A 23,576-nucleotide genomic window follows, 5' to 3' on the forward strand; every position below is an offset into this window, starting at 1 on the left:
GACGGGGTGGGGGAGGGGGCGACGGGGTGGACCCGTTCAAATCCAGTTTTGGACAGTCTGCCGTGGTTCCATCCCATTTCAAGTGCTGTTCGACGCTCGGCGTAACCCTCGGAGCACACTCTCCAATCACAGAGCTTGAGGACTATCACAGGGTTTGTCAATTGAAGCGGAGAGAATACTTACTTCCGAGTGTAATATTCTTTAAAGCAAATGAGCTGCTCCGACCCTCGGTCCTGACGGACTCCAACTTGTGTTTATTAATCAAACAAATAAATAAACACAAGGATAATTATGTGTTATTGTTGAGTAAATGGAGAATTGCACAGGGGAAAATAACGTAGGCTATCTATGCCACAATTTTAGATGCAGATTTTGTTAAACTAATACGTTTGCGCAGTGGACCAACATTATACATTGACGGGGAAGGGGGTAGCAATAACGATAACACCATTAAACAGTTACACAACATAACAGAAATAATATTGATAGCAGCGTCCCTAGCAAAAATGAACAAGTAGTTAATAATAATAAAAGACATTAAGAAAAAGGCATTTTAAACACAATCTACCTGCATTGCATTACTCGTGTAATAACGTGCTTTAACCAGTAGGTGGTTTGGGTTAAAAAGCTGTCAAGTTTACAGTGTTAACAAAATAAAATATACTGCTGTTTCTTGTTTAGTTTACGACGGATATATTTAGTTATTGTTTTGATATTTGTAACACAAAATCGATGGAAAAAACCCACAGCAACACAGAAAAGATGGTCTTAACATGAACCAGCGGTCTAGTAGTTAATAAAAAACAAAAATATCAAAACCAAATATTACTACTAACTTTATTGTGAAATTCAAACTGAACGGTAAAAGAATAGTTTCCGGTTTATTCTGAGCCCGATCTCTGTAGATAAATACAAATAAAGAACTACGACAGATGTGTAATATATTTAATGCAGCCGAACCATTTATTACAATGCATTCATGTGATAACTTTCAAAGAGTAAAGCAAGCACTGCTGAATAAAGTATGATTTTATCTTTTACGAAACATTTTTTTTCATTTGGAATGCAGTTGGAGGTCAACCAATCAAAGAGCTTGAGAACTAATCACGGGGTTTGTCAAACAGAGCACATGGTGTAGTCCTAAACAATAGCTGGGGATTCTGGGTAGTGTAATGTCTGCTGCCATCCTTTACTCCGAAAAAATATTTGTTTCTCCGAATCAAAGGAGAAAAATACAAAAGCATTGCACACAATTTAAACCAATGAATGTTGTGTAATTAACAAGGATAATCTGGTGTTTTTCAGTCGATGAGTAGTGCAGATATCACTGTAAAATCAATCGTCAGTAAGGGGAATACTTACTTCTGAGTGTACAATTCTCCGTTATCCAATGGGAATGGACGCTTACATTGCCTTTAAGGGCAGCTGACACAAACGAATGCCGTGCTTCCATGAGCGTCAAATCCCGCCGCAGATCGGAATACATTGCAATCAGTTGAAAGCTATTTGCGTCCCTTTATGAAGCTGAAGGAGCCTAGGAGTGTCACAACTGCACGCCACGGGACCCTGACCAAACGTCGCTCCTGGGCGATTATGGAGTGAGAGTGTGTTGGTTTTTAAAGCTTGGTTGGATGCTACACACTCAGGTGCTGTTGGTACCTGTACATGTGGATAGATATGTAAATTGTAATCCCTGTAATTTTTGCTGTATGATGTCCTTTTGTTGATCTGTTGTTTAGTTTTTTATGTCTTCATGTGGATACTGCTGCAGGTCTCCCTTGAAAAAGAGATCAATGATCTCAATGGGATTTCACCTGGATAAATAAAGGTTTTGAATTGAATTGAATTGAATAACACTGTGTTAGAGGATGTGCAATCAGCTGTGGGTTTTTTTTTTATTTTGGAAAGAAGATTTTGCAACCAATCAGGTCAAACAGGGAGGAGGCGGGAGAAGTCCCCTCTCTCCACCGGGACGCTTCCTCCTGCCGCCAGTCAACTCCTGGAAGACGGAGCTCCCAAACCCGTACCCCTTCGCTGCAGCGGAACCGGAGCGGGTGACGGTGACGGAGCCGGAGCAGGAGCCTGCCGGGTTCGGTCAGTCTGTCCTTGTGGGGGCCGGTACTGAGCCGGTACCTCAGGACGGACCACGGAGGCAGAGGGCGCACCAGGAGCTCTAGGGGCTCTGAACTGGCGCCTCTCTCTCCGCCTTACCACTGCCGGGCGCTCTCTCCCTTGCGGAGAGACCTGAGGGCGAGCCAACGGCAGCATGCGGCTGAGCTGTGCCCTCTCTCCCTCTAGGCGACTAAAGTGTTGGGTGACCAAGGATATCGATCAGAAGAGACCTTCCGTGGCAACGGGGGCCCCAAGGAGATCGTCTCGGTCTTTCCTGGTCAGTGCGGTCAAACCTAGCCACACGTGACGCGATGCCACGGTGGTCAGAGCCATCACACGACCGGCTGCGGTAGCCATACCGTGGACCATATTATTAATCTGGCCCATGCAGTGGTCCGAATAATTACTCCCGTCCTCAGGCGGGGGGGTGGGAGTGTCCTGTCATCGTCGTCCCTCTCCCCGACGCTCGGACCCGCCCGGTCCGGTGGAATGGTGAACACGAAGGGCACTCCCTCCTCAAGGTCCTTCATCTCCACCACGTCGAGCTCTGGGTCCTCCACCAGCGAGACGTAGCAACCCTCAAACTGCGCCAGCCGTTGATGGAGCCCAGGGCGAGGAATTAGCTGTAGTGAACAGGGAGTAGAGGAGAGGGCTGAGCATGCAGCCTTGAGGGGCTCCGGTGTTGAGGATCAGGGTGGAGGATGTGATGTTTCCCACCCGCACTTCCTGGGGTCTGCCCGTCAGGAAGTTCAGGATCCAGTCACAGAGGGCGCTGTTGAGCCCAAGGTCTCTGAGCTTGATGACCAGCTTGGTGTTGAAGGCTGAACTGTAATCAATGAACAGCATTCTCACATATGTGTTCCTCTGGTCCAGGTATGAGAGGGCAATGTGGATGGTGAGGGCTATGGCGTCGTCTGTGGACATGTTTGCTCTGTAGGCAAACTGCAGGGGGTCCAGAGAGTCAGGGAGGGAGGAGGTGATGAAGGTTTTGACTAACCGCTCAAAGCACTTCATTATGATGGAGGTGAGTGCTACTGGGCAGTAGTCATTGAGGCTTGTGATTTTTGTCTTTTTGGGGACAGGAACGATGGTGTAGTGTTTGAAGCATGTGGGGACTGAAGATGTCTGTGAACACCTCTGCCAGCTGAACTGCATACACCCTGAGAACACGGCCAGGGATGCCATCAGGTCCAGGAGCCTCGTGTGGGTTAACCCTTTAAAGGATTTACACCTGCCCTGTTTAAAACAAAAGAGCAGGGCTCCTGATCCTTCTGTGCCTCCACAGCCTGGCTGCTCTCAAATCGTGCAAATAAACTGTTCAGCTCATGCAGACACTCCCGCAGCACCCCCCACTGCTCATTTGTAGTCTGTCATTGTTCTTAGTCCCGCCCACATGTTCCGGGTGTTACAGCCTCTGAAGTCAGATTCCACCTTGTCTTTGTATTGTCTCTTTGCGCTGCTAATTGCTCTCTGGAGTTCTTACCTAGAATTCCTGAACTCCTCCAAATCTCCAGCTCTGTGCGCGATAGTGCGCGCTTTCAGTTTGCCACGCCTCTGGACGTGAAGCCTCGGTCTTGTCAATAATCCCAAACAGCTGATCGAGTGCCGTGTTGTTGTCGGCTAGTGGTGGAATATACACTGCTGTTATCACAACACATGTAAATTCTCTCGGCAGGTGAAAAGGCCGGCATGTGATCATGAGGTGGTCTAAATTAGCGGAACAGTCCGAAGAAATAACCCTCACATCTGTGCACCAGTTGTTATTAGTCATTACACACACACAGCCACCTTTACTTTTCCCCGAGTTAACTGTCCGGTCCTGACAAAAAATAGTGAAAAATAGTGAAAAACAGGAACAATGGCGGAATCCGGGATAGCGGAGTTGAGCCAAGTCTCAGCCTCAGTCTCAGTGAGAATGAACACGTTACAGTTCTTAATGTCCAGTTGAAAAGCAATCTGACTTCTGAGTTCATCTAGCTTATTTTCAATGGATTGAACATTAACCAGAAGAATACTCGGAAGAGGGGGTCGGTTTTCTCGTTTCCTCAGTCTGACCAGGAGCCCGGCGCGGGACCCTCGCTTGGTCTTCCTCCTGCGTCTCTCAGGTAGGATAGCAACAGGTAGCCATGGCGAATCTCCATTGTTGGTGAGTTATTGTCAACGAAGTTTCGGATGTGAAGAAGTTCCTCTCTGCTATATTGTATAGCAGAGTTGGTGCGGTCGGCTTACATGTTGCGAACCATGTTAAAAGCAAAACGGCAAAAAGCAAATAAACAAGCACAAAATACGAAAAAAGGGCAAAGTTGGAGAGGAGCCAAACGACAATGCGGCCATCTTCACCTTCATGTTTGTTGTAGGATTAATTCATGATAAGTAATTAAATCACAAGGATGCCGCTAATAAATCAACAAGAAGAAGAATAAAAGAGAGTACCTGCCAAAAAGGCTAATAGTTTGTGCAAACATCTCACCACGTTCAGAGCAGGCTGAACAGTTATTTAATGAAGACCAACAACAGTCCAAGTCATGCTTTTTGTAGCCAGCATAACACATCTTTGTGAGTCCTTCATTCAAGTAATTATATTCAAAGTGTACTTCTTGTACTGTATATTATTTTTTGTTTGTGCCATATTTTTCCTAATACTCCCCCCCTGCCTGAAACGCTTCCATTGGACTCCTTTGTTTACTTCTGTACCATCATGACATCACTATGTAACACTTGCAGTTATATTGGCTAGTGCTCCAACACATTGTTGGTGCTAAGGGGCGGGACATCTCTAAGCTGTTGACCAATCACAACAGAGCTAGCCAATCAGAGCAGACTTGGCTCTGGTTTCAGACAGAGGGGGAAAAGAGGTGCTGCAGCACAGGCAGTATGAGAAAAAGAAAGAGCTTTTTGAACATTAAAGCATGGAGACATGTCACAGTGGAGAAACACTAAATACTAATATGAAACCTTGAAATGATCATAATATTTCGTCTTTAAATCTGTTTACCTGAGAGATTCTCAGAAGATACCCAAATGAGTCATACAGCACGAAAAAAAGCATTAAAAAAGGAAGGATCGCTTAAAGAAATCTGTGTCACTCAACACTGACCAAAACTGACACTTTCTTATCGATTAAGGGGAGGGCAAACGACTCAGGTATAATACATCACTTTAAATAAACTTTGTTATATTCCACCTCTGGACCCCAGCACTCCTGAGTCAAATGAAAGAGTTTGGGCATCTTTAAACTGTGTTAATCAATGATGCAGTTGTGGTTTCCCAGCAGGAAGGATAATGAGTGGGGGGGGAAATGAGCAGTGTGTGTCAGAGTTGAGGATTTAAAGGCTTCTCCTGGCTTTTGTTCCCTGGAAGGGACACCGGCTTTGAAGAGGAGCCCAGGTTTTTTTTCGTTTTTTTCTGTCACACGCCATCTGAATACAGAGTGAGTGTGAGCCAGAAGGGGGGGGGGGGGGGCGCTCACAGCTGAGGGGTCAATGGAGATCACAGCGATTCACCACATTGAGGAATCATAGCAACGTCTCAGCAGGGCTCCGTGCAGACGACACGTTAAAACGGGTCAATATGCATTTGTAAAAGTCCAGTCAGTGTCCACATGCGCTCTAATTAGTCTGGCTTTATTTGATCTTTGTGAAAGCTGAACTTTATTAGATCGTCTCAGGTGGCAAATTCACCAAAGGATCATGGAGCTTCTGTGGTCGCAGATCCTGGACAATTAAAACAAAAACATACGTCAAAACAACTCAAAGCATAACATACACTTCCAACTCCCAACCAACCAATATGGTCTCAGTGATCTGGATTATTTAGCAAAGTAGTTTATAATCTGATCTTTTTTCACATATCAGCGCTTAATGCCACGTGCAGTTAAAGCAAAAGTATTACCGTCTTCAGAGATCTTTTGGTAAGTGAAGCACATTTATACATATATTAGTATATATAATAAAAAGGGGGTCACACTCTCACTGAGTATGATATCATTGAATAATATTTTTTCAAATCATGCCATCTTCTTTCACAGCGTGTCGGTTTGAAATCACGATATATATAAATGTATAAAAAAGAAAGAAAGACAAAATGTAAAATAATAATAATATATTTACAATATTATAGTGCCTTTCTGAGTACTAAAGCAATCTTTCTTGCACTGTTATATACGCTAATGCTTTATTGTAAGCATTGTGTTACTATTGGGACAAACCACTGACATTGCTACTTAAACTTTGACATTCTTGCTCATATGTCTGCCGCCGCTAAGGATTGTGGATCATTAGCCAGAAAAGCATAATGGAAATTGGATCGGATGCAGGAGAACATACTGGTACTTTTGAGTGTGTGTGTGTGTGTGTGTGTGTGTGTGTGTGTGTGTGTGTGTGTGTGTGTGTGTGTGTGTGTGTGTGTGTGTGTGTGTGTGTGTGTGTGTGTGTGTGTGTGTGTGTGTGTGTGTGTGTGTGTGTGTGTGTGTGTGTGTGTGTGTGTGTGTGTGTGTGTGTGTGTGTGTGTGTGTGTGTGTGTGTGTGTGTGTGTGTGTGTGTGTGTGTGTGTGTGCGTCACTAGGCCCACAGCAAAATATGATGCAAATATTCAGCTTTTCATGAAAGTAAAATATCTGCAAGGCACTGCTCTGATGTGAGCAGAATCCATTTGAATTCATTTGAATTTTGAATTCATTTCAGTGAATAATATGTTTCCGCTGGCAACAAGTTATTGAACCGTAGCTGATGTGGGGAGTAGCTTCTCATTTCTTAAACAATCATGTCGGAAGACATATCCTGCGGTCGTGGAAACACCAGCCCACCTTATCACCTGAATCTCCTCCTAGAGCACCACTGTTTGTTTTTTTACAAATCATCTCTCAGAGGGGCGTGGCTAGCAGCAGCAGCTCATTAGCATTTAAATCTACTGAAAAGTAAAGCTGAAAAATAAGGGTATATGCCATGCTACAATGAGCTGTTTGGCATTTCAAACACTTCAGAGACATGTTTTGTATATATCTGAGATTTATAATATATTGTTGAAAAAGAGGATACTAGGGAACCTTTAATACACAATATATAAAACAAACTGATGTGCTTTTTCTTCTTCTCTGCTCCTGCTGTAAGATACCTGAAGCCCGACATACAGAAGAAATCCAAGCACAAAACAGCTGTGATGAAAAAAACCCTCAACCCTGAATTCAACGAGGTAAGACCCCTCCCTTCTGCACCGCTGCATGATATGGTTCTAAAACCACAAGACCTCTCCGATGTTTGTCCCTCAAAGACTTGTCAGAAGAAATGTCAGAAAACACTTTTAAATTTCCTTTACAGTCGTCCATGTCCCTTAGAATATATGTAATCACTGTGAGCTGTATAAACCAGTGCTGCCCAACAGACAGATGAACATCGGAATACACTAGCTAGCTGATAAGTGCAAGAAGCCTATTATTTCTTAACTCCTTAACTCTTTTTCTCCTGTGATTGGTTAAAAAATGAACTGCTCCGTCGTTCCCTTTAAGAGTTTTACATCTACAGGTCTGTTGTTTAAAACTCGTGAAATAAAGCAGCTGTTCAGTGTGTTTTGTATTTTGTATAGAGGACATTTGTTGGGGACTATTTCCTGCGGTGCATTAATCCACATTTGTCGGTAGGATGGGGTGTGTGCTCAAAATAAATGACAGTGTGTTCATGGTAATGAAGGAACATGTAGTGAAACAGTGTGAGCCACACGCTGATTTAGCATCTGTTCACCAAACTCCATTAGGAAATCATTCATTTGAAGCTGGTACTCTTGTCTGAAAGCCAATGGTCATGAAAGAGCCTAAACTTTATATGTTGCCTTTTATAATATGATCTTCTGAATAATTCTGGATAGAAAATATTCACAGGGGAAGGGGCTAATAACTTTTATTTGTATTTATTTATTTATATACCCTTAATAGTCCCACAGAGGGGACATTTACATTCTGCATTTGACCCATCCTAGTGTTAGGAGCAGTGGGCTGCCATTATGTACGGCGCCCGGGAGCAGTGTAGGGAACGATGCCTTGCTCAGGGACACCTCGGTAGCACTTGGTCTTTCCGGGACTCGAACTGGTGACCACCACCGCCCTCATACTTATGTTACTAATTACTTTTTTTTATTTGGTTCTACATTCAATTTCCACCTGAACCATGACAACATTTCATCCAGAAAGAGTACATTCACTACTACTACTACTACTACTACTACTACTACTACTACTACTACTACTACTACTACTAATAATAATAATAACAATGATAAACGTTATGCATATAGCACCTTTCAAAACATAGTTACCAATTGCTTTCACATGCATAAAAATATGTTATATAACATACACACGTAAAACACATAGAAAATAATAAACCAAAAATACATGGATCAAGAATAAATGAAAAATAAAATGAGACTAAAAGTCAAATCACATTTGAGTTTTTAATAAGCGACTTAAAAGAGCTGACAGATTTTGTAACCCTGATCTCCTCAGGCAGGTCGTTCTAAGATATATGACAACAATAAACGTGTATACAGATGTGTAGAATATCACCACACATTGTCTTATGGTTGACCTCATGGTGTTTTTAAATCTGCCTCTCCCTGCAGGAGTTTTTCTACGAGATCTCGCTGTCGGAGCTCTCCAACAAGTCGCTGGAGGTGACGGTGTGGGACTACGACCTGGGACGCTCCAACGACTTCATAGGTGAGACCCCGACCGTCACAGGAATGTAGGGAAACTCCCTCTGAACCAGGAGGCCTCTTTGAGAACAACAAAATGTTTTCATGCAAGAGTGCTGAACGTCTGAAGAAATTATCAAAAAACAAATCTGTAAATATTCATGAACCTCTCACACGTGGCTCGTTAGTGTCAGCAAAGCTGTTCAGTCGAAGCATTTCAATGTTTACTATGTTACAATCTGCTCCTCAGTGTCTGTTTATTATCATCATAATATTCTTGTGAATGATGGGAATAAAGAGCTCTGGAGGGGCTGATCATTTCAGTTCAGGGTGAATTGAACCTGCTTGGTCACTGTTTGGTCTCCTGAAGTAAGTTTGAAGTGACAGACTACAGAAAGAATATTGACTGAAAGGTGTGACTTAGACTTTTGACATCCATTATTAATAACACTTATTAAATGCATAACTGGATGAATTATTTTTTGAGAAACGAATTAAAGTTTGGCATTATTGATTTGGATGGAAGTTGGTTCCAAAAGGGAAATCTTTCATTATATTTTTGTGGCATTTTTTTATTGCAATTATTTAAATTACAATTTGTCACTTATTTTTCATCTTGCCATATTTATAAATGTTTAACGACAACAAACAATAAAAGAAAGAATGGAAATAAAAAAGCTGAATACATTATTTAAAATGTAATAAAAGTAACATTTATAAAAGAAAATAACAAATTGAAGGAAAGATTGAGTTCAACTTTAGGGTAATATCATATATATATCATATATTATATATTTAGAGATTATATTTAAATGTAAAACAATATATTTTTTTATATTTTTAAAAATAATAATATTTTTTTATTTGATTAATGAAATGAAGTTGGTAACCTTCCCCCACTGGCTGTAATAAATATTCAGCTGTCCTATGAAACTGCAGACGAGTGTTTCCTGACACCAACACTCCTCCCTCTGTGTGCAGGTGGGGTGTGTCTGAGCGGACACTCGCAGGGCGACGGCCTCCGTCACTGGACCGACTGCCTGAAGAGCCCGGGCCGGAGGGTGGAGCGCTGGCACATCCTGAGCAACGAGCTGCCCCGCACCCTCAGCCACGACTAACATGGGGGGGGGGACATGCTCTGCAGCAGCTTCACCACGGGAAGCCGCTGGAAATTAGAAGAAGTGATGGTGTGCCTTCATTAGTGAGAAGAAGCTCCATAAACATCAGCAGCAGATATCACAGGGTCAGACACTGACGCACACATTCAGAGAAACCACAGCTGCAGAAATTCGAATGCATGTTTTGTTTAAGAAAAAGCTTTGATTGAACTTTAAATTAGATTTCATTGAGCCAACGCTTTTTTCCAAAGCGACTTCATATAAATGCAACCAAACATGAAGATACAAACCTAGAACAGCAAGAATCCTGCAACATTAGCTTCAAATGAGCCAAACCGTTTTAACAAGTACATTTCTTTTATTATAGTCCTTATGTTCATGGTGCATTCAGGCTATAGAGAGTGATGCAGTGATGATGTATTTGTGTAGACTGACCCGAAAGTTGGCATTGCAAAGGGTTCCCTAGACATAGAGCAATGGGATTTTCCCATCGGATATTGGTATATTGCTGAAAATAAGTTGTGGGGCAAACACACATTCATGATAGCCTACTTAACACGTTTTGTTTAGCATGGAAATCTCCACATTAACACCACTTTGTGATTTTCGAAGCATAAATGCAATCGGCAGAAGTAAAAAGCTAACGCCAGGCTGTTAACGAACATTACTGCTTGAGTAGGCTGATTACTGATGTATTTTATGTCGTAGAACAAATCATGAAAAACTCTTGTTTTAACCACAGACCTTATTTCAGGCATATAACCACAAACATGTTAAAATAACCGTTTACTCCAAGACAAGGGAACCAGTGGTAAAATGATATGTCTTCTCTGGGTTTGAGGACTCGTTTCTGCACCATTCTATAGCACCCAGAGCTTATCAAATCTGGTCATTCATTCTGCAAGTAATCTGCCAACTAACTGGGAACAACAGTTATTAAATACAAGTGGTGGAGTATAAAGTAGCAGACAATTTAGAATGTGTACTTAGGTACAGTACTTCTGTACATTTCCACCAGTTAAAAGAAGCAATAGGCTACTTTGTTGTAAAAATACTCTGTTAAAAGTTAACATCCTACATTCATAATCTTACTAAAGTAAAAGTACTTGACTTCAAAAAAATATTAAAGCACAACCATGTTTTTAGAAGAACATGAAAATGTTTTCCAAATGACTCCTTTTTTAAATTGAACACTGTGAAATATATACATGATCTGTATAATGAGTACTTTTACTAAGTATACGTTGATGCTGGTACATTTGTACTTTTAAGTAAGACGGTGAATGCAGGATTTTACTAATAACGTGTATTTCCTGACCTAAGTAGTACTATGTTTACTTAAGTACACCAGGGCCCAATAGACTTACATTAAAAGTAAGATATGTTTTATAAAGCATTAAACATCAATATATATTAACATCAATGCACATGATGTAAAAAGCTCATTTTACGTTAAATTCAGTAAAATATTTAAAAGAGTTATTTGTTCACCAATGCAAATGATATTGAAAAAGTAATACGTACATATGCTTTTTTTTTTAACACCAATGCACATTGCATGGGGAAAGTAATATAAAGTTCTATTGCATGTTATGGTAAAAAGTGTATGAGTAAAACAATTTTTATCAATTCACATTTTTATTTTATTTGCCAAGTTACCTTTGCTAAACATGATTTTATGATAGCTGTTTTGAGGCAGGGGCGTAGCCAACATAAACATATACAATATTTCTCATCTGCAGCATCAATTTAAACCTGTGCAGGTGTCATGTTGCTCATTTGGGTCTAAACCTGATATATCATCTGAGTTTCCTTCATATTCCTCCTCTAAAGAGTGAAAACAGACGTTGTGCATCCTTTTGTTGCCATGATGCTGATGATTTATGAATAAAGTGGTTCTTCCTTGGTGTTGCATGATGATATATGTTGATATTTATATCTCTATACTCATGCTGCCTGTTTTCCAAATGTTGAGACATGATGAGGCATTCAGGTACATGTTGGGATTCTTCTGTTTACAGTGTTCTTCTTTTATGCACGACTGTATGAATGTACGAGTGTGGCTTTCTATACGATATCTATATGAGTATACATATCGTAGAACTGTTGTTTACAATGATCTTGTGCTTTACAGTTGTTCTTACATTTCTATCAGGTGTTTTATGTACAATCAATAAAAGACATTTGGAATGCAACACAGCCACAGTGTAGTGTGTCACTGCTGCCCCCTGCAGCCGGAGAGGAGCACTGCAGCTGCACCAAAAAAAGGTTCAACAAAAGCAGCTATTTCGTTCAAACTTGTAGCAAAAAGCATATATGTTTCAATTAATAATGACCGGAGAACAAAATACAGCTTTTCATATGAAGTTTAATTTCTGCTTTATGTCTGTGCCATTTTTCGATACTGTTTAAATAGAAAAACACATTTAAAATATACATTTATATCTTTTTTTTTGTTTCATTTTATTCTTGTGTCCAGATCTTTTCAGGCCATTCATCCTGGTGCAGCTTTTGTAAGGTGTCTCTTTTCACCAGAGGTCTGCTGCAGAAAGTCATTGAATAAGTCAAAGTAGAGTATTTGGGTCTTTTATTACAATGTTTTATATATATTTTGGGGGAAATGTATTGTAATATGTACTAGACAGGAAATACATTTCTCACAGCAAAAGCCGTTTCCAAGTAAGAATTTATTTTTTAAAACAATTTGAGACTTTAATTAATTCAACTTTATTTTCTCCTTGAAGCAGTCCTTATTTAGTTTTTGTATTTTAAATCTGCAATATTAATAATTTATTTTTCTTTCTGAAACTTGAAAATGTAGAACGTTTGGTTTAATTTTTGGGAGAAAAAAAACAAGACAAAAAAAATGTGTGCTGGAGAACAAAATAATAGACAGGAGGAAAAATTGTTGATGGATTAAATACAAATGATCAGTACTGAACCTTAAGTGAGTGAGAGCATCAAAAGTCAATAAGGTAAAGGGGTCAGTGTGCACGACTCTAAATGTACAACTTTATTAGAAATCAACTTTTTCGAGAACAGTTTGAACATTTATTTTTCTAAAAAAAGATAATTTTTACCTCAATACAAAATACTAATAATCCCACAGTAAAGATCTACACACATAACTGTATCTGCTAACACACGTTTTCTGGTTTTTCTGTGAAATAGCACAAATCTACTATCTAACATCATATCTGCATTTCCAATCACAATCTCCAAAAAATAAATATTGTGGCGTGAGATCAGACATAGTTTATACATTGATAAAAAAAAAAGGAAATAAATAATATTTTTATATTTTAGTGTGGTGTTACACTGGAGGGTCTCAACTTAAGAAATATAAATAAATACATAATAATGCAGGGATGACATAAGTGCGACTGTGTAGCTGCCTATAGACTACTTCCTGTTCCTTTCAGAGTAAAACCAAACAAAGTGCATTAAAGACCGTCAGCAGGAGGAATCAGAGGAAAAGTAAAGACAGGAATGTAAAATTCATTTCATCATCCGGTGCATCACAAGCCAGCAGGATAGATATATAGAGGCTACATATTCAATTTACAGGTATGTGTACTTCACTCAAATATGTTCTTCCTTTGCTATTTTATAATTTAAATAACGTAAAAGATAATTAATTGGCAATTCTTTGATTGTTATTTACTTTTTGATGCAAAATGTGAGGGTCAGTTTTATTCTTCTATTCATTATTTTATTTTAAAATGTTGTAATTGTTATTGATGAGTTAGTTTCTTGGCAGATTTTAATTATCAATATAAATATGTTATAAATCAAATAATACTTAAATATATATATTTATAGATCCACCATTTTATATATCCGACAGGCTTGTAATCCTTTACTTAGAATAAATATATATAGAGAATTGCAGGATTCATGTATTTTTGTAGTCTGACGCTGAAGTTAGCATCTGCCTGGTTCTCTTCACAAAAAGACAATGCAAAAAATTAAATCTGTGACTAACAAATGTTATTGATACTTACACATTTTGTTAAGCAGGATAATATCCACGTATTAACATGTTTACGATTTTAAAAGCGTAAATACAATCTCCAGAAGTAAAAAGCTAATGTTAGGCTATAGAGGAACTACAGCACGGTCACATGACTTCAAGTCACCGTCGCTAATCTAAAGGCTGCTAATGTTCGGCGTGATGACGTTTAGTCGTCCCATTTAGCAACTTGTTAGCACGTCTGTTTTTAAGGCACATGAAAGCCTTCCACGTGAATTCATCTAACTGTGTTTATGTATGCAGCATTATGGACCACGGCAAGGTGAACATGTAAATTAATATTTTTAGAAATAAATGAGAACAGGAAGTCCTAGAATGCTCACTAAATTCAGGGATTAAGGTCTCATTCCTGCAGCACTCTATGCATATGTGCATGTCTTTGCTGTAGCTGCCCATCAGGTGTTAGCCGCGTAGCACATGTCCTTCTTTAAGTGTATATGCAGCCCACTGGCGCTGCTAAAGGATTTAGAGCATTGCTCGCAACTGTACGGTTTCTCCCCCGAGTGCGTGCGCTTGTGCTTCTTCATGGTGTCTCCGTCGCTGAAGGTGCGGCAGCAGTAGGGGCAGCTGTACGGCCGCTCCCCCGTGTGGATGCGCAGGTGGCGCCGCAGGTTCCCCCTCTGGCTGAAGCTCTTGGAGCAGAAGGTGCAGCGGTGCGGCCGCTCCCCCGTGTGCGTGCGCAGGTGGCGCCGCAGGTCGGCCGACTGAGCGAAGGACTTGCAGCACCAGTCGCAGGCGTAGGTCTTCCTCTTCTGCTCCAGGTGCAGTCGCAGGCTGCCGGCATGGCCAAACGCCTCGCCGCAGCGGGGGCAGCGGTGCACGAGCTCAGGGATGTAACCCGCAGCTGCACCTTCATCTCCTGCGAGTCTCTCCGGAGAGCACTCCCTGTTTCTGTGAGCCTCCTCTCTGTCCACACGCACCAACACCGTCCTGCTCCTGACAGCTGCCTGCTCCTGCACAGACTCAGGTTCACTCAGTGTGTGGTCCCCAGCCTCACTTTTAATCAGAGGCAGGGCCTGGGGCTCCTCGCTCAGCAGAGGGACTTCAATTTGAATGTTAGGGGCCGAGGAAGAGTAACTAGGAAGGGGTGAGGCATCCTTCGTCTGAGGGTCCGGCTTCAGTGTGGGCTCCAAGGCATCAGCAGGTTTCCAATTTTGCAGGGGGCACGTCTCCCTCTCCACAGAAACACCCTGCTGGTTCAGGGGGGAATCGGGCTCCCTGGAGCGGGACCGCGGCTCTGGATCACAGCTTCTCTGCTCCGGAGACTCTAACCCAAGACTGGACCCGGTGGACCCTGGAACCACAGAAACAAAGATTGAAGATAATAAAGAAATGCTTGCATTGGCACCACAAATGTAAGGGAATGTATTGTAGTGATAACAACCTTGTAAGGTTTAACCAGTCCCTCTCTCTCCCCCCTACTTTAACTAGTCATCTCACACTAGGCACTCATTTTGTGTGCTGTTAAAATGATGAATAATCATACAAATATGCATATAAATAAAAGCAAATCTAATAAAAGAGGTGTGTCCTACTTGTCCAGTGTAGTAATATAACACTGCATTGATTTTAAGTCACCAGGGGCCTCATTTATAAAGCCTTGCGTAGGATTCACGTGTGAAGGTTGCTTACGTAGGACAAAGCAAATCAATACGCACTGACATTTTCCGATTTATAAAACACTGCGTACCGGCGTAGGACTTGCGTGCGGCACATCCTACGCCGGTTTCCCTTTATAAATGACTATCAACTTGAAATGCGGCGCAGCTTTTGCGGGCTTCACGTAACGCCCATATTTGCCTATAAATAGTCAAAGAAACGCCCATTCATTCATTCATTTTGACTGACTGCATGAAGAAGATCGCAGGAAATGACGACATTTTGAACCAGAGTAGCAGCATGGAGGTCGGATCGTCACCAAAATAAATAAATAAGTGGTCTGAAAAAGGTTAAGGACAAAAAAAATACACATAGCCTTACCCAGGCAGTGTTTCTGTACCGGGGACAGGAAACACCCCCCTTGATGAGAAACCAAGAAATGATCAGGGAATCCGTCCGGAGTGGAGTCATGACGACTGGATCTGAATTATTTGTTTGTATTTGGTAGTTTGTGTTCCAGTTGTCGATAAGCAACTATATATCCATAATCCACCAGTTAAAGGAAATACAACTAATGTGTTGTGTTATATTAGCTGTACAATTGACCACATATGGTGTTCTTAGTTTTACGAGCGACTTATCAAGTCTTGGCGAACGGCATAAAACATGATTAAACATGATAGTATATAAAACCATCCTCGTATCTACAACCTATAGAAATGCAAAACGGCGTCAGTTTAAAGTAATTCTGTCCTCCTGCTTACCGCATCATTTATGAGAATACATTTCTTAACAAGAGAACATGATCGAGGGGTGATCACTAACATATCCGTATTTATTTATTTTTCCAAGTTATGTTTTTGTGTGCACTGAGGAGTCTCAAACAGGCGTTTGTTAAATCATTTTAAGATTGGCTTTAATCAATTTGTGAAAATTAAGGTAACATTTTATTTATGGTATTATTTTTCACATATTTCTCTCCATTCTTCCTTCTGCCAACGGTGTGGCATTTCCTTGTCTCTCCCGCTTTTGTGCTTAGTGCGTACGCATGGGTCAGAGTTTGCGTGGAGGACCCGTCAAGTTTGTTTTTTATAAATCGCAAACATTGCGTAGAAATTGGCGTACGCCATATTTTGAGCGTGCACACTGTTTATAAATGACATGGAAGCTATTAAAAATACTAATAATCTGCTATTCAAATATTTTAGATAAATTCTAGACACATCAGTAATAAAATATTTGTGCCACACAAGACACGCTTATTATAGTTGTTTAAGCCTAGTTTTCAATCATATGGGGAAGTTAATATAACATTTGTTTTCTGTAATTTAAAACAAATAATTTGTTGACTGTCCCTAAATGAAACCCTTTGAGAGAGTATTAACTATCGGTCCTCTGACTGCAGATAGGTAAATGTGTAAGGAATTCCCCTTTAATAAAACAAGAATAACAGGCAGTCAGCTGGGACTCTGAATGTTTATTAAGCAACTTAGTAAGGCACTAGTAGCAGAGCTAAATACCTCCTGCGTGGAGAGAACACCACGCCAGACTCTATGCTATCATCTGGCAATTAAAGGTGATGTTGTTTTACGTTCAACATAGAGCACTATAAGCAAAGGGTTGTACACATTCTGAAACAATATATTACGTTAATCCGGTTTATTGTAAATTGATAATCCAAAAAGCAGTGCTTCTTCATTTCAGTATTTACCTCTATTTTCGGAACCGAAACGGTTGCTAATTTGAAAACAGAAAGAAACAGTAACTGCTACAAAAAGTAATATTTTTCATACCATTTAGACTAGTTGGTTGATTTTATATGTGCCGATTTAAAGATGGCACTTTAACTGCATGGTAACATCTTAAATTGTAGATTTTAGTTGCTTTTAAACGTCACATAGATGTGTAATATTACAATGCACATATTTTTCAGAGCGGTTTGGAACGCTCCATAACAGCTCTCCTGTAAAGCTAGCAGACTAGCTCGGCCCTTACTCAGCCACTCTGTCTCGGCCTCCAGCAGCAGGATGTCCCGCAGTTGCCTCCGGAGGCTCTCGTTCTCCCGCTTGGTCCTGGCGGTCTCCTCCCGGTACTCGGTGACCGTGTCCTCCACCACGTCCAGGATCTCCTTCACCACCACCGTCAGCCGCTCCGTCAGGTAGGCGTTCAGTAGCTGCAGTTTGGTCATTTTGGATGAACCATAAACAGCTGCCGCGGCTGCATCCACACCGGAAACAGAACAGCATAACAACAAACGAAACCGGATACAGTTTTTTTTTTTCAACAGAAGAACATGATATAAAATAAGAATTTGAGTTATAGGATAACACACAAAAAGAAAAATTACACCAAGGATATAATACAACTGCGTTCAACTCAGCCATCTCTCGCATTTGCTTGGTCAAATCAGCAGCTTTTCATTTTTGAGTGCGCAATTAATTGCGCCTTTACGGTAATTGCTGAGAAACGGCACTGACGCTAGTTCAAGAGTTAAATAATGCACGTTTTTTCTGCTTTTTTTGCGATAAAAAAATAAGTTGTACCATAAATTCTTATTAAAACTGACACTGTTTGACTCAGTCCTAGTTTGACTAATACCAACAATACAATGAAGTACTTTTGTACTTGTGTACTTTTTGGGTAATGCTTGTCACGATTCTCATGTTATGTCACGTTTATAGTTTTGTAGGTTTGGGTGTTTTTGCTGTTTTCCATGTCATGTTTTCCTTTGGGTTATTGTCTGGTCCTTTTCCCTGTGTTTTCCTCTTGTCATTAGTTTCCCTGGTGTGTCTAATTGTCTGATTATGTTCACCTGGGCCCCTGTGTTTTCTCCTCCCTCCTCACCTGTGTCTTGTTGTGTGATTGAGTCTTGTGTGTATTTAAGTTCTGGGTTGTCTGTCTGTCTTGGTCGGTTCGTCTTGTTCCCTGACTAGTAATGCGGTGAGTGTTCTGTTTGTCATTGTACATATATATATATATCATAGCCTTGAAATAAAGGAAGTTTCAGTTTATAGTAGTGATGGGATAATGATACCTCAAGGAGTGTATTGACACACTATACAAACTGTGTCGGCACTGTATTGATACTGCGCCGGTCACCCAATAGTGCCCCCTGCAGTTGTTAGAAAATCATTGCAGGTAAAGAAATTCCTTGTTTGTGTAAATGCTAAACTGAGTTGGTATGTAAAATTTAGCAAATTTGAGTTACAATTCAGAGTTACAATTTGTGACTTATGTACACAATTTTGTTAACTTAACTGTTCAATCATATGAAATAAAATACTTGAGAAAAGAAGTGATTTGTTTATGCATTTTTATTGAGGAGCAACAGCTTTTGTAGTGTCTTTGCTCCAAGGCGATTTCTCCTCTTTGATACCAGTTCCCCCGCCTTAGAAAATACTCTCTCACACGGCACAGATGAACATGGTGAGCAGAGACATTTCAGTGCAAGTTCATGAAGGTGTGGATACGCTCTTTTGTTGCTCTTCCAATATTGCAATGGGTCTTGTTTTCTGGGTAAGTTGCTTTCTGCCAGGTAGCGTTGGACTTCTAGTATCGAATCAGCTGTGGCATTGGAGGTCCTCTTGTTCTCCTCAACCTCCATGTCAAATGTTTCCCAGAGATTGTGCCCTAAAAAAAATATAATAATAATAATCACAAGTATATTATCACATGACAAAGTGCCACAGAAATATACAAATAAACAGAAAGAAATGTGTTTTCATACCTGAACTGGGTTCTGATCCATGTGAAGAGCTAAGCCCTTCTTCTGCTGGGTCAGGCTCTTGGCTCCTCATTTGGTCAGCACACTCCAACTTCAGTCTTTTGACAGCTTCAGTTGCCTTCAGTGAGCTGACGAATCCAATTGTTTTGAACCTAGGATCCAAAAGTGTTGCCAGTGTCATCACACTGAGTGATTCCATGCTAGAGATGCATTCTGTTAGCCGCTTTCTCAGATTTTCTGCAAGCTGTTTAGCAGCTGTTTTTCTCACCGTTGACGCTTGACGGTGAAGCTCAACGTGGACCATTTTCAGCATGGGAATAACCTTTGACCCAGAGACTCTTTTTTCCTCAGACAGTTCAGTTGTTGCTTGGTCAAAAGGAGCAAGCACCCTGAGCATCTCTTCAATGGTTTCACAGTCTTCCGTAGTCAGTGGAGTGATGTCCCTTTTAATGAGGCCAGTGACACCCAGACTGCCTCCTTCTGCTCAGCCATTCTTTCAAACATGTGGTAGGTGCTGTTCCATCTTGTTGGCACCTCATTGATTAATTTATGGACCGGTGTTCCCAGCTGCTGCTGTATTTGAGTGAGCTTCTCTTTGGTAGTAGTGCTCGATCGAAAGTACGTCACTATTTGTCACGTTTTGTTGCGTATTTCTGTAAGTGTTTCGACCTGATCACATGATTTCCTCACCATTAAATTCATGGTATGGGCTATACAAATGGTATGGCGTATTTGCAGCATCCGAGCACATGAAATCATGTTTGCTGCTGCATCAGTGACAAGACACCTGACCTTTGCAGCTATGCCCCACTCCTCCATGAGGCTCTTTTTAACTGTGGCCATGTTTTCAGCAGTGTGTTTTTCAGGAAAATGCTGCACTCCCAAGACTGACGTATGGAGTTCATGGCTTTCTTTGTCCACATAGTGGCAAGTAACCGCTAGATATGCCTCCATATTCATGGATGTCCACATATCAGCTGTTAAACTAACAGCAACGGCGCTCTGGAGGTCCTTTTTTGTTTTCTCCTTTTCCTTCTCATACCTCTGGCTCACCAAATCCTTGATGGTCTGAAAATAACCATACAAATATTCTTATACCAAAATATAGTTATATAGTACAAAAACATAATAATAACCTTTCTTAAACATACCTTCCTGCTTGGTAGAACATACGAGGGTATGATGAGCTTCAAGAGCTCCCTGAATCCCTCATTTTCAACCAAGCTGAGTGGCTGACAGTCTTTGATGATCATGTTGACCACTGCCTCATCCACTGCTTGCTTAGGAACTGCAAGCCAAAAGGAAATATTTCGTTAAAAGCTTATTTAAGGTCTGTATTATTTTTTTTTTACAAACAATGTTAATCTTGCAGAGAAATGCAATAGAGGAAAACTTCCCTGATCGGGAATTGAACCGAGGTCACTGGGGAGTGAGCTCTGAATCTTACCCACTAGACCACCAGGGCTGTAAAGTTAATAAGGAGAACATGTCAACATACCTGGGGTATTCTCACGGGTATCTGCTGATTCTTCATCGCCACCATGCCGAGCTCTATAATGCCTCAGCATTGATGAAGTGCTCTTATTGATGTAAGATAGCTCCGTAGAACAGAGCCGACACTTCACCTACAATGACATAACAATTTTATTTATCAGAAAACTATTCAAACCACTTACCAGAACAGAGTAAAAACTAAGGTGGCGCACTGCATTCACTTGTCAAAGAAAAATGACAATGACATAGGGTATCTATCAGGATCTCGTAATAACAAGATAATATGAATAAAGCAACTGTAAGGCTATTTCACTGACTATCATATGTATCACAGGTGACGTTGTGACGACAAAGTGAATGCAATGCGCCACCCAAAAAACATATGGTATATAATGGAAAAACTAACAGTAAACAGTGCTCAAAGGAGAAAAATATTTACCTTGTTTGGCGTCAGAAGATCAAAATTATTCCACACTGGGGAAAACTTCCTTGAACGATCCATTATAACGCAACAGCAAAACTCCATCCAACAAACCCACGACATGTTGATGCAGTTTGATACCTTATAAACACACTTTGGCGCAACAAATTCAACCGATACACTTCCTGTATCGGTCACGTGATTAGTTCTTAAAGCAATACACGCACCAATACGGGGTTTCACTTTTGGGCTCTCGGCACAGTGCTGACGCACCAGTGTTGCTCGTCCCATCACTAGTTTATAGCTGCATTTGGGTCCTGCTTGTTTCACAAACCGTGACAGTACGAACCGACCTTAAAATGGACGCAGCAGACCTTTTGAAGCTACAGGCGGAACGTCTTGGATATTCTCTGGAGTATATTTTTTATACGTGGAAAGGCGCCTCATCTAGACAGGGTAGAGAGAGGCTGCGTTGAAGGAGGCACGTCAGGAGGTTGCTCGCAAGCCCTGGCTCTGGAGCTTGTTGCCCGAGTGGCTTAGGATTTTTTCATGTAGCCCTGAGAGCCAGTCCTCATTTTCTGACCCTTTCTTGGGGTCTGGTCTGGAGTTTGGGGGTCCACGAAGCCTCCAAAAAACTCCTAAGAGACGCAAGGCCAGGGTTCCGTGCCCAACAGCCATGGTTCCGGCTCCAGCGCCAGACCCAGCAGCCGTGGCTCCGTGCTCCAGTACCGGCCCACGCAGCTTTACTTCCATACTCCATTACCTGGCTTACACAGCCAGGGTCCAGGCTTCCGCTCCGCGCCCAGCAGCCATGGTTCCGGCTCCAGAACCGGACCTTACAGCCATGTTTCCGGCTCCAGAACCGGACCTTACAGCCATGTTTCCGGGTCCAGAACCGGACCTTACAGCCATGTTCCCGGCTTCAGTGCCGGCTCCAGTAACCATGGTCCCGACTCCGGCCCCTCGTCACCTGCTGACTCATCGGCCGACGCCAGCTCCTCGAGTCCTGTCGGCGTACCGGCCAACTCCAGCACCTCGTCTCCTGTTGGCTGTCCGTCCGACGCCAGCTCCCCATGTCCTGTCAGCATACCGGCCGACTCCAGCACCTCGTCTCCGGTTGGCTGTCCGTCCGACGCCAGCTCCCCGTGTCCTGATGGCTGTCCGTCCGACGCCAGCTCCCCGTGTCTTGTCGGCATACCGGCCGACTCCAGCACCTCGTCTCCTGTTGGCTGTCCGTCCGACGCCAGCTCCCCGGGTTCTGTTGGCGAACCAACCCACTCAAGTGTCGTTGGAGGTCCCGCCGACTGCCTTTCTGCCGGGGGTCCTGCCAACTCCATGTCTCGTCCCGTTGGAGGTCCCGCAGACTACTCTTCTGCTGGGGGTCCTGCCAACCCCATGTCCTGAGCCGTTGGAGGTCCCGCAGACTGCTCTTCTGCCGAGGGTCCTGCCAACCCCATGTCCTGTGCCGTTGGAGGTCCCGCAGACTACTCTTCTGCCGGGGGTCCTGCCAACTCCATGTCTGGTCCCGTTGGAGGTCCCGCAGACTACTCTTCTGCCGGGGGTCCTGCCAACCCCATGTCCTGAGCCGTTGGAGGTCCCGCAGACTGCTCTTCTGCCGGGGGTCCTGCCAACCCCATGTCCTGTGCCGTTGGAGGTCCCGCAGACTAATTTTCTGCCGGGGGGCCTGCCAACTACATGTTGTGTCCTGTTGGAGGTCCCGCAGACTACTCTTCTGCCGGGGGTCCTGCCAACCCCATGTCCTGAGCCGTTGGAGGTCCTGCAGACTGCTCTTCTGCCGGGGGTCCTGCCAACTCCATGTCTTGCCACGTTGGAGGTCCCGCCGACTACTCTTCCGCTGGGGGTCCTGCCAACTCCATGTCCTGTCGCGTTGGGGATTCCGCCGACTGCTCTCCTGCCGGGGGTCCTGCCGGTCCTGTGTCCTCTTCCATGGGGGATCTTGCCGACACCGGCTCCTGACCGGCCTCCGGAGCTGTCTGGTCTTCACCCCTCCTCGGACTCTGCCTTGCCCCCGGGCCGTCCGCCCGAGATTCCCTCCATGGACTCTGCCTTGCCCCCGGGCCGTCCGCCCGAGATTCCCTCCATGGACTCTGCCTTGCCCCCGGGCCGTCTGCCCGAATTCCCCTTTTTGAACTCTGCCTTGCCCCCTGGCCGTCCGCCCGAATTCCCCTTTTTTGAACTCTGCCTTGTCCCCGGGCCGTCCGCCCTCCACCCGTCCTCCAGACCCCCTCCACCCACCCTGCTGGATTTTTGTTTTTTTGGGACGTCTGGAATCCGTCCCTTGAGGGGGGGGGTTATGTCACGATTCTCATGTTATGTCACGTTTATAGTTTTGTAGGTTTGGGTGTTTTTGCTGTTTTCCATGTCATGTTT

At 42.7% G+C, this 23,576-nt stretch overlaps 3 protein-coding genes across 3 annotated transcripts in view; 1 reads left to right on the forward strand and 2 right to left on the reverse strand.

The window, feature by feature from the left end:
- The window catches only part of doc2a (double C2-like domains, alpha), a gene marked incomplete at its 5' end in the record, with an annotated part of 121,186 nt that extends 109,082 nt beyond the window's left edge, over nt 1-12,104 (forward strand). The window contains 3 exons of the mRNA XM_079644925.1: nt 7,221-7,302; nt 8,725-8,821; nt 9,778-12,104. Of these exons, the coding sequence (XP_079501051.1) occupies nt 7,221-7,302; nt 8,725-8,821; nt 9,778-9,914 (316 nt within the window). The 3' untranslated portion in view covers nt 9,915-12,104. The remainder of the gene's footprint in view (nt 1-7,220; nt 7,303-8,724; nt 8,822-9,777) is intronic.
- Nucleotides 12,105-12,264: 160 nt separating this feature from the next.
- On the reverse strand, nt 12,265-17,985 carry LOC307016774 (uncharacterized protein). The gene is made up of 2 exons (XM_079646091.1): nt 17,542-17,985; nt 12,265-15,241 (listed from the first exon to the last, which is right to left on the reverse strand). The coding sequence occupies exons 1-2, from the start codon at nt 17,732-17,734 to the stop codon at nt 14,343-14,345; spliced, it is 1,092 nt and encodes a 363-aa protein (XP_079502217.1). The 5' UTR covers nt 17,735-17,985; the 3' UTR covers nt 12,265-14,342.
- Nucleotides 17,986-18,842: 857 nt separating this feature from the next.
- Nucleotides 18,843-21,836, reverse strand: LOC307016775 (uncharacterized protein). The gene is made up of 5 exons (XM_079646092.1): nt 21,204-21,836; nt 20,769-20,895; nt 20,422-20,558; nt 19,274-20,338; nt 18,843-19,176 (listed from the first exon to the last, which is right to left on the reverse strand). Exons 1-4 carry the CDS (start codon nt 21,474-21,476, stop codon nt 19,904-19,906), a joined length of 972 nt encoding a protein of 323 aa, XP_079502218.1. The 5' UTR covers nt 21,477-21,836; the 3' UTR covers nt 18,843-19,176; nt 19,274-19,903.
- Between the last annotated feature and the right edge of the window lie 1,740 nt (nt 21,837-23,576).

The sequence above is a fragment of the Notothenia rossii genome (assembly GCF_949606895.1).
Source record: "Notothenia rossii genome assembly, chromosome: 8".
In the NCBI taxonomy this organism is placed as follows: Eukaryota; Metazoa; Chordata; class Actinopteri; order Perciformes; family Nototheniidae; genus Notothenia; species Notothenia rossii.

What these genes read in the sequence shown, in the direction of transcription:
- LOC307016775 (XM_079646092.1), bottom strand. Translation starts at nt 21,476, where the DNA reads ATGGGACGAGCAACACTGGTGCGTCAGCACTGTGCCGAGAGCCCAAAA. An exon ending in ATCTTCTGACGCCAAACAAG is followed by an intron (nt 20,896 to 21,203) that starts GTAAATATTTTT and finishes ATGTCATTGTAG; the next exon opens with GTGAAGTGTCGGCTCTGTTC. An exon ending in TACCCGTGAGAATACCCCAG is followed by an intron (nt 20,559 to 20,768) that starts GTATGTTGACAT and finishes TTTGGCTTGCAG; the next exon opens with TTCCTAAGCAAGCAGTGGAT.
- LOC307016774 (XM_079646091.1), bottom strand. Translation starts at nt 17,734, where the DNA reads ATGACCAAACTGCAGCTACTGAACGCCTACCTGACGGAGCGGCTGACG. An exon ending in GGCCGAGACAGAGTGGCTGA is followed by an intron (nt 15,242 to 17,541) that starts GTAAGGGCCGAG and finishes CTGTGGTTCCAG; the next exon opens with GGTCCACCGGGTCCAGTCTT.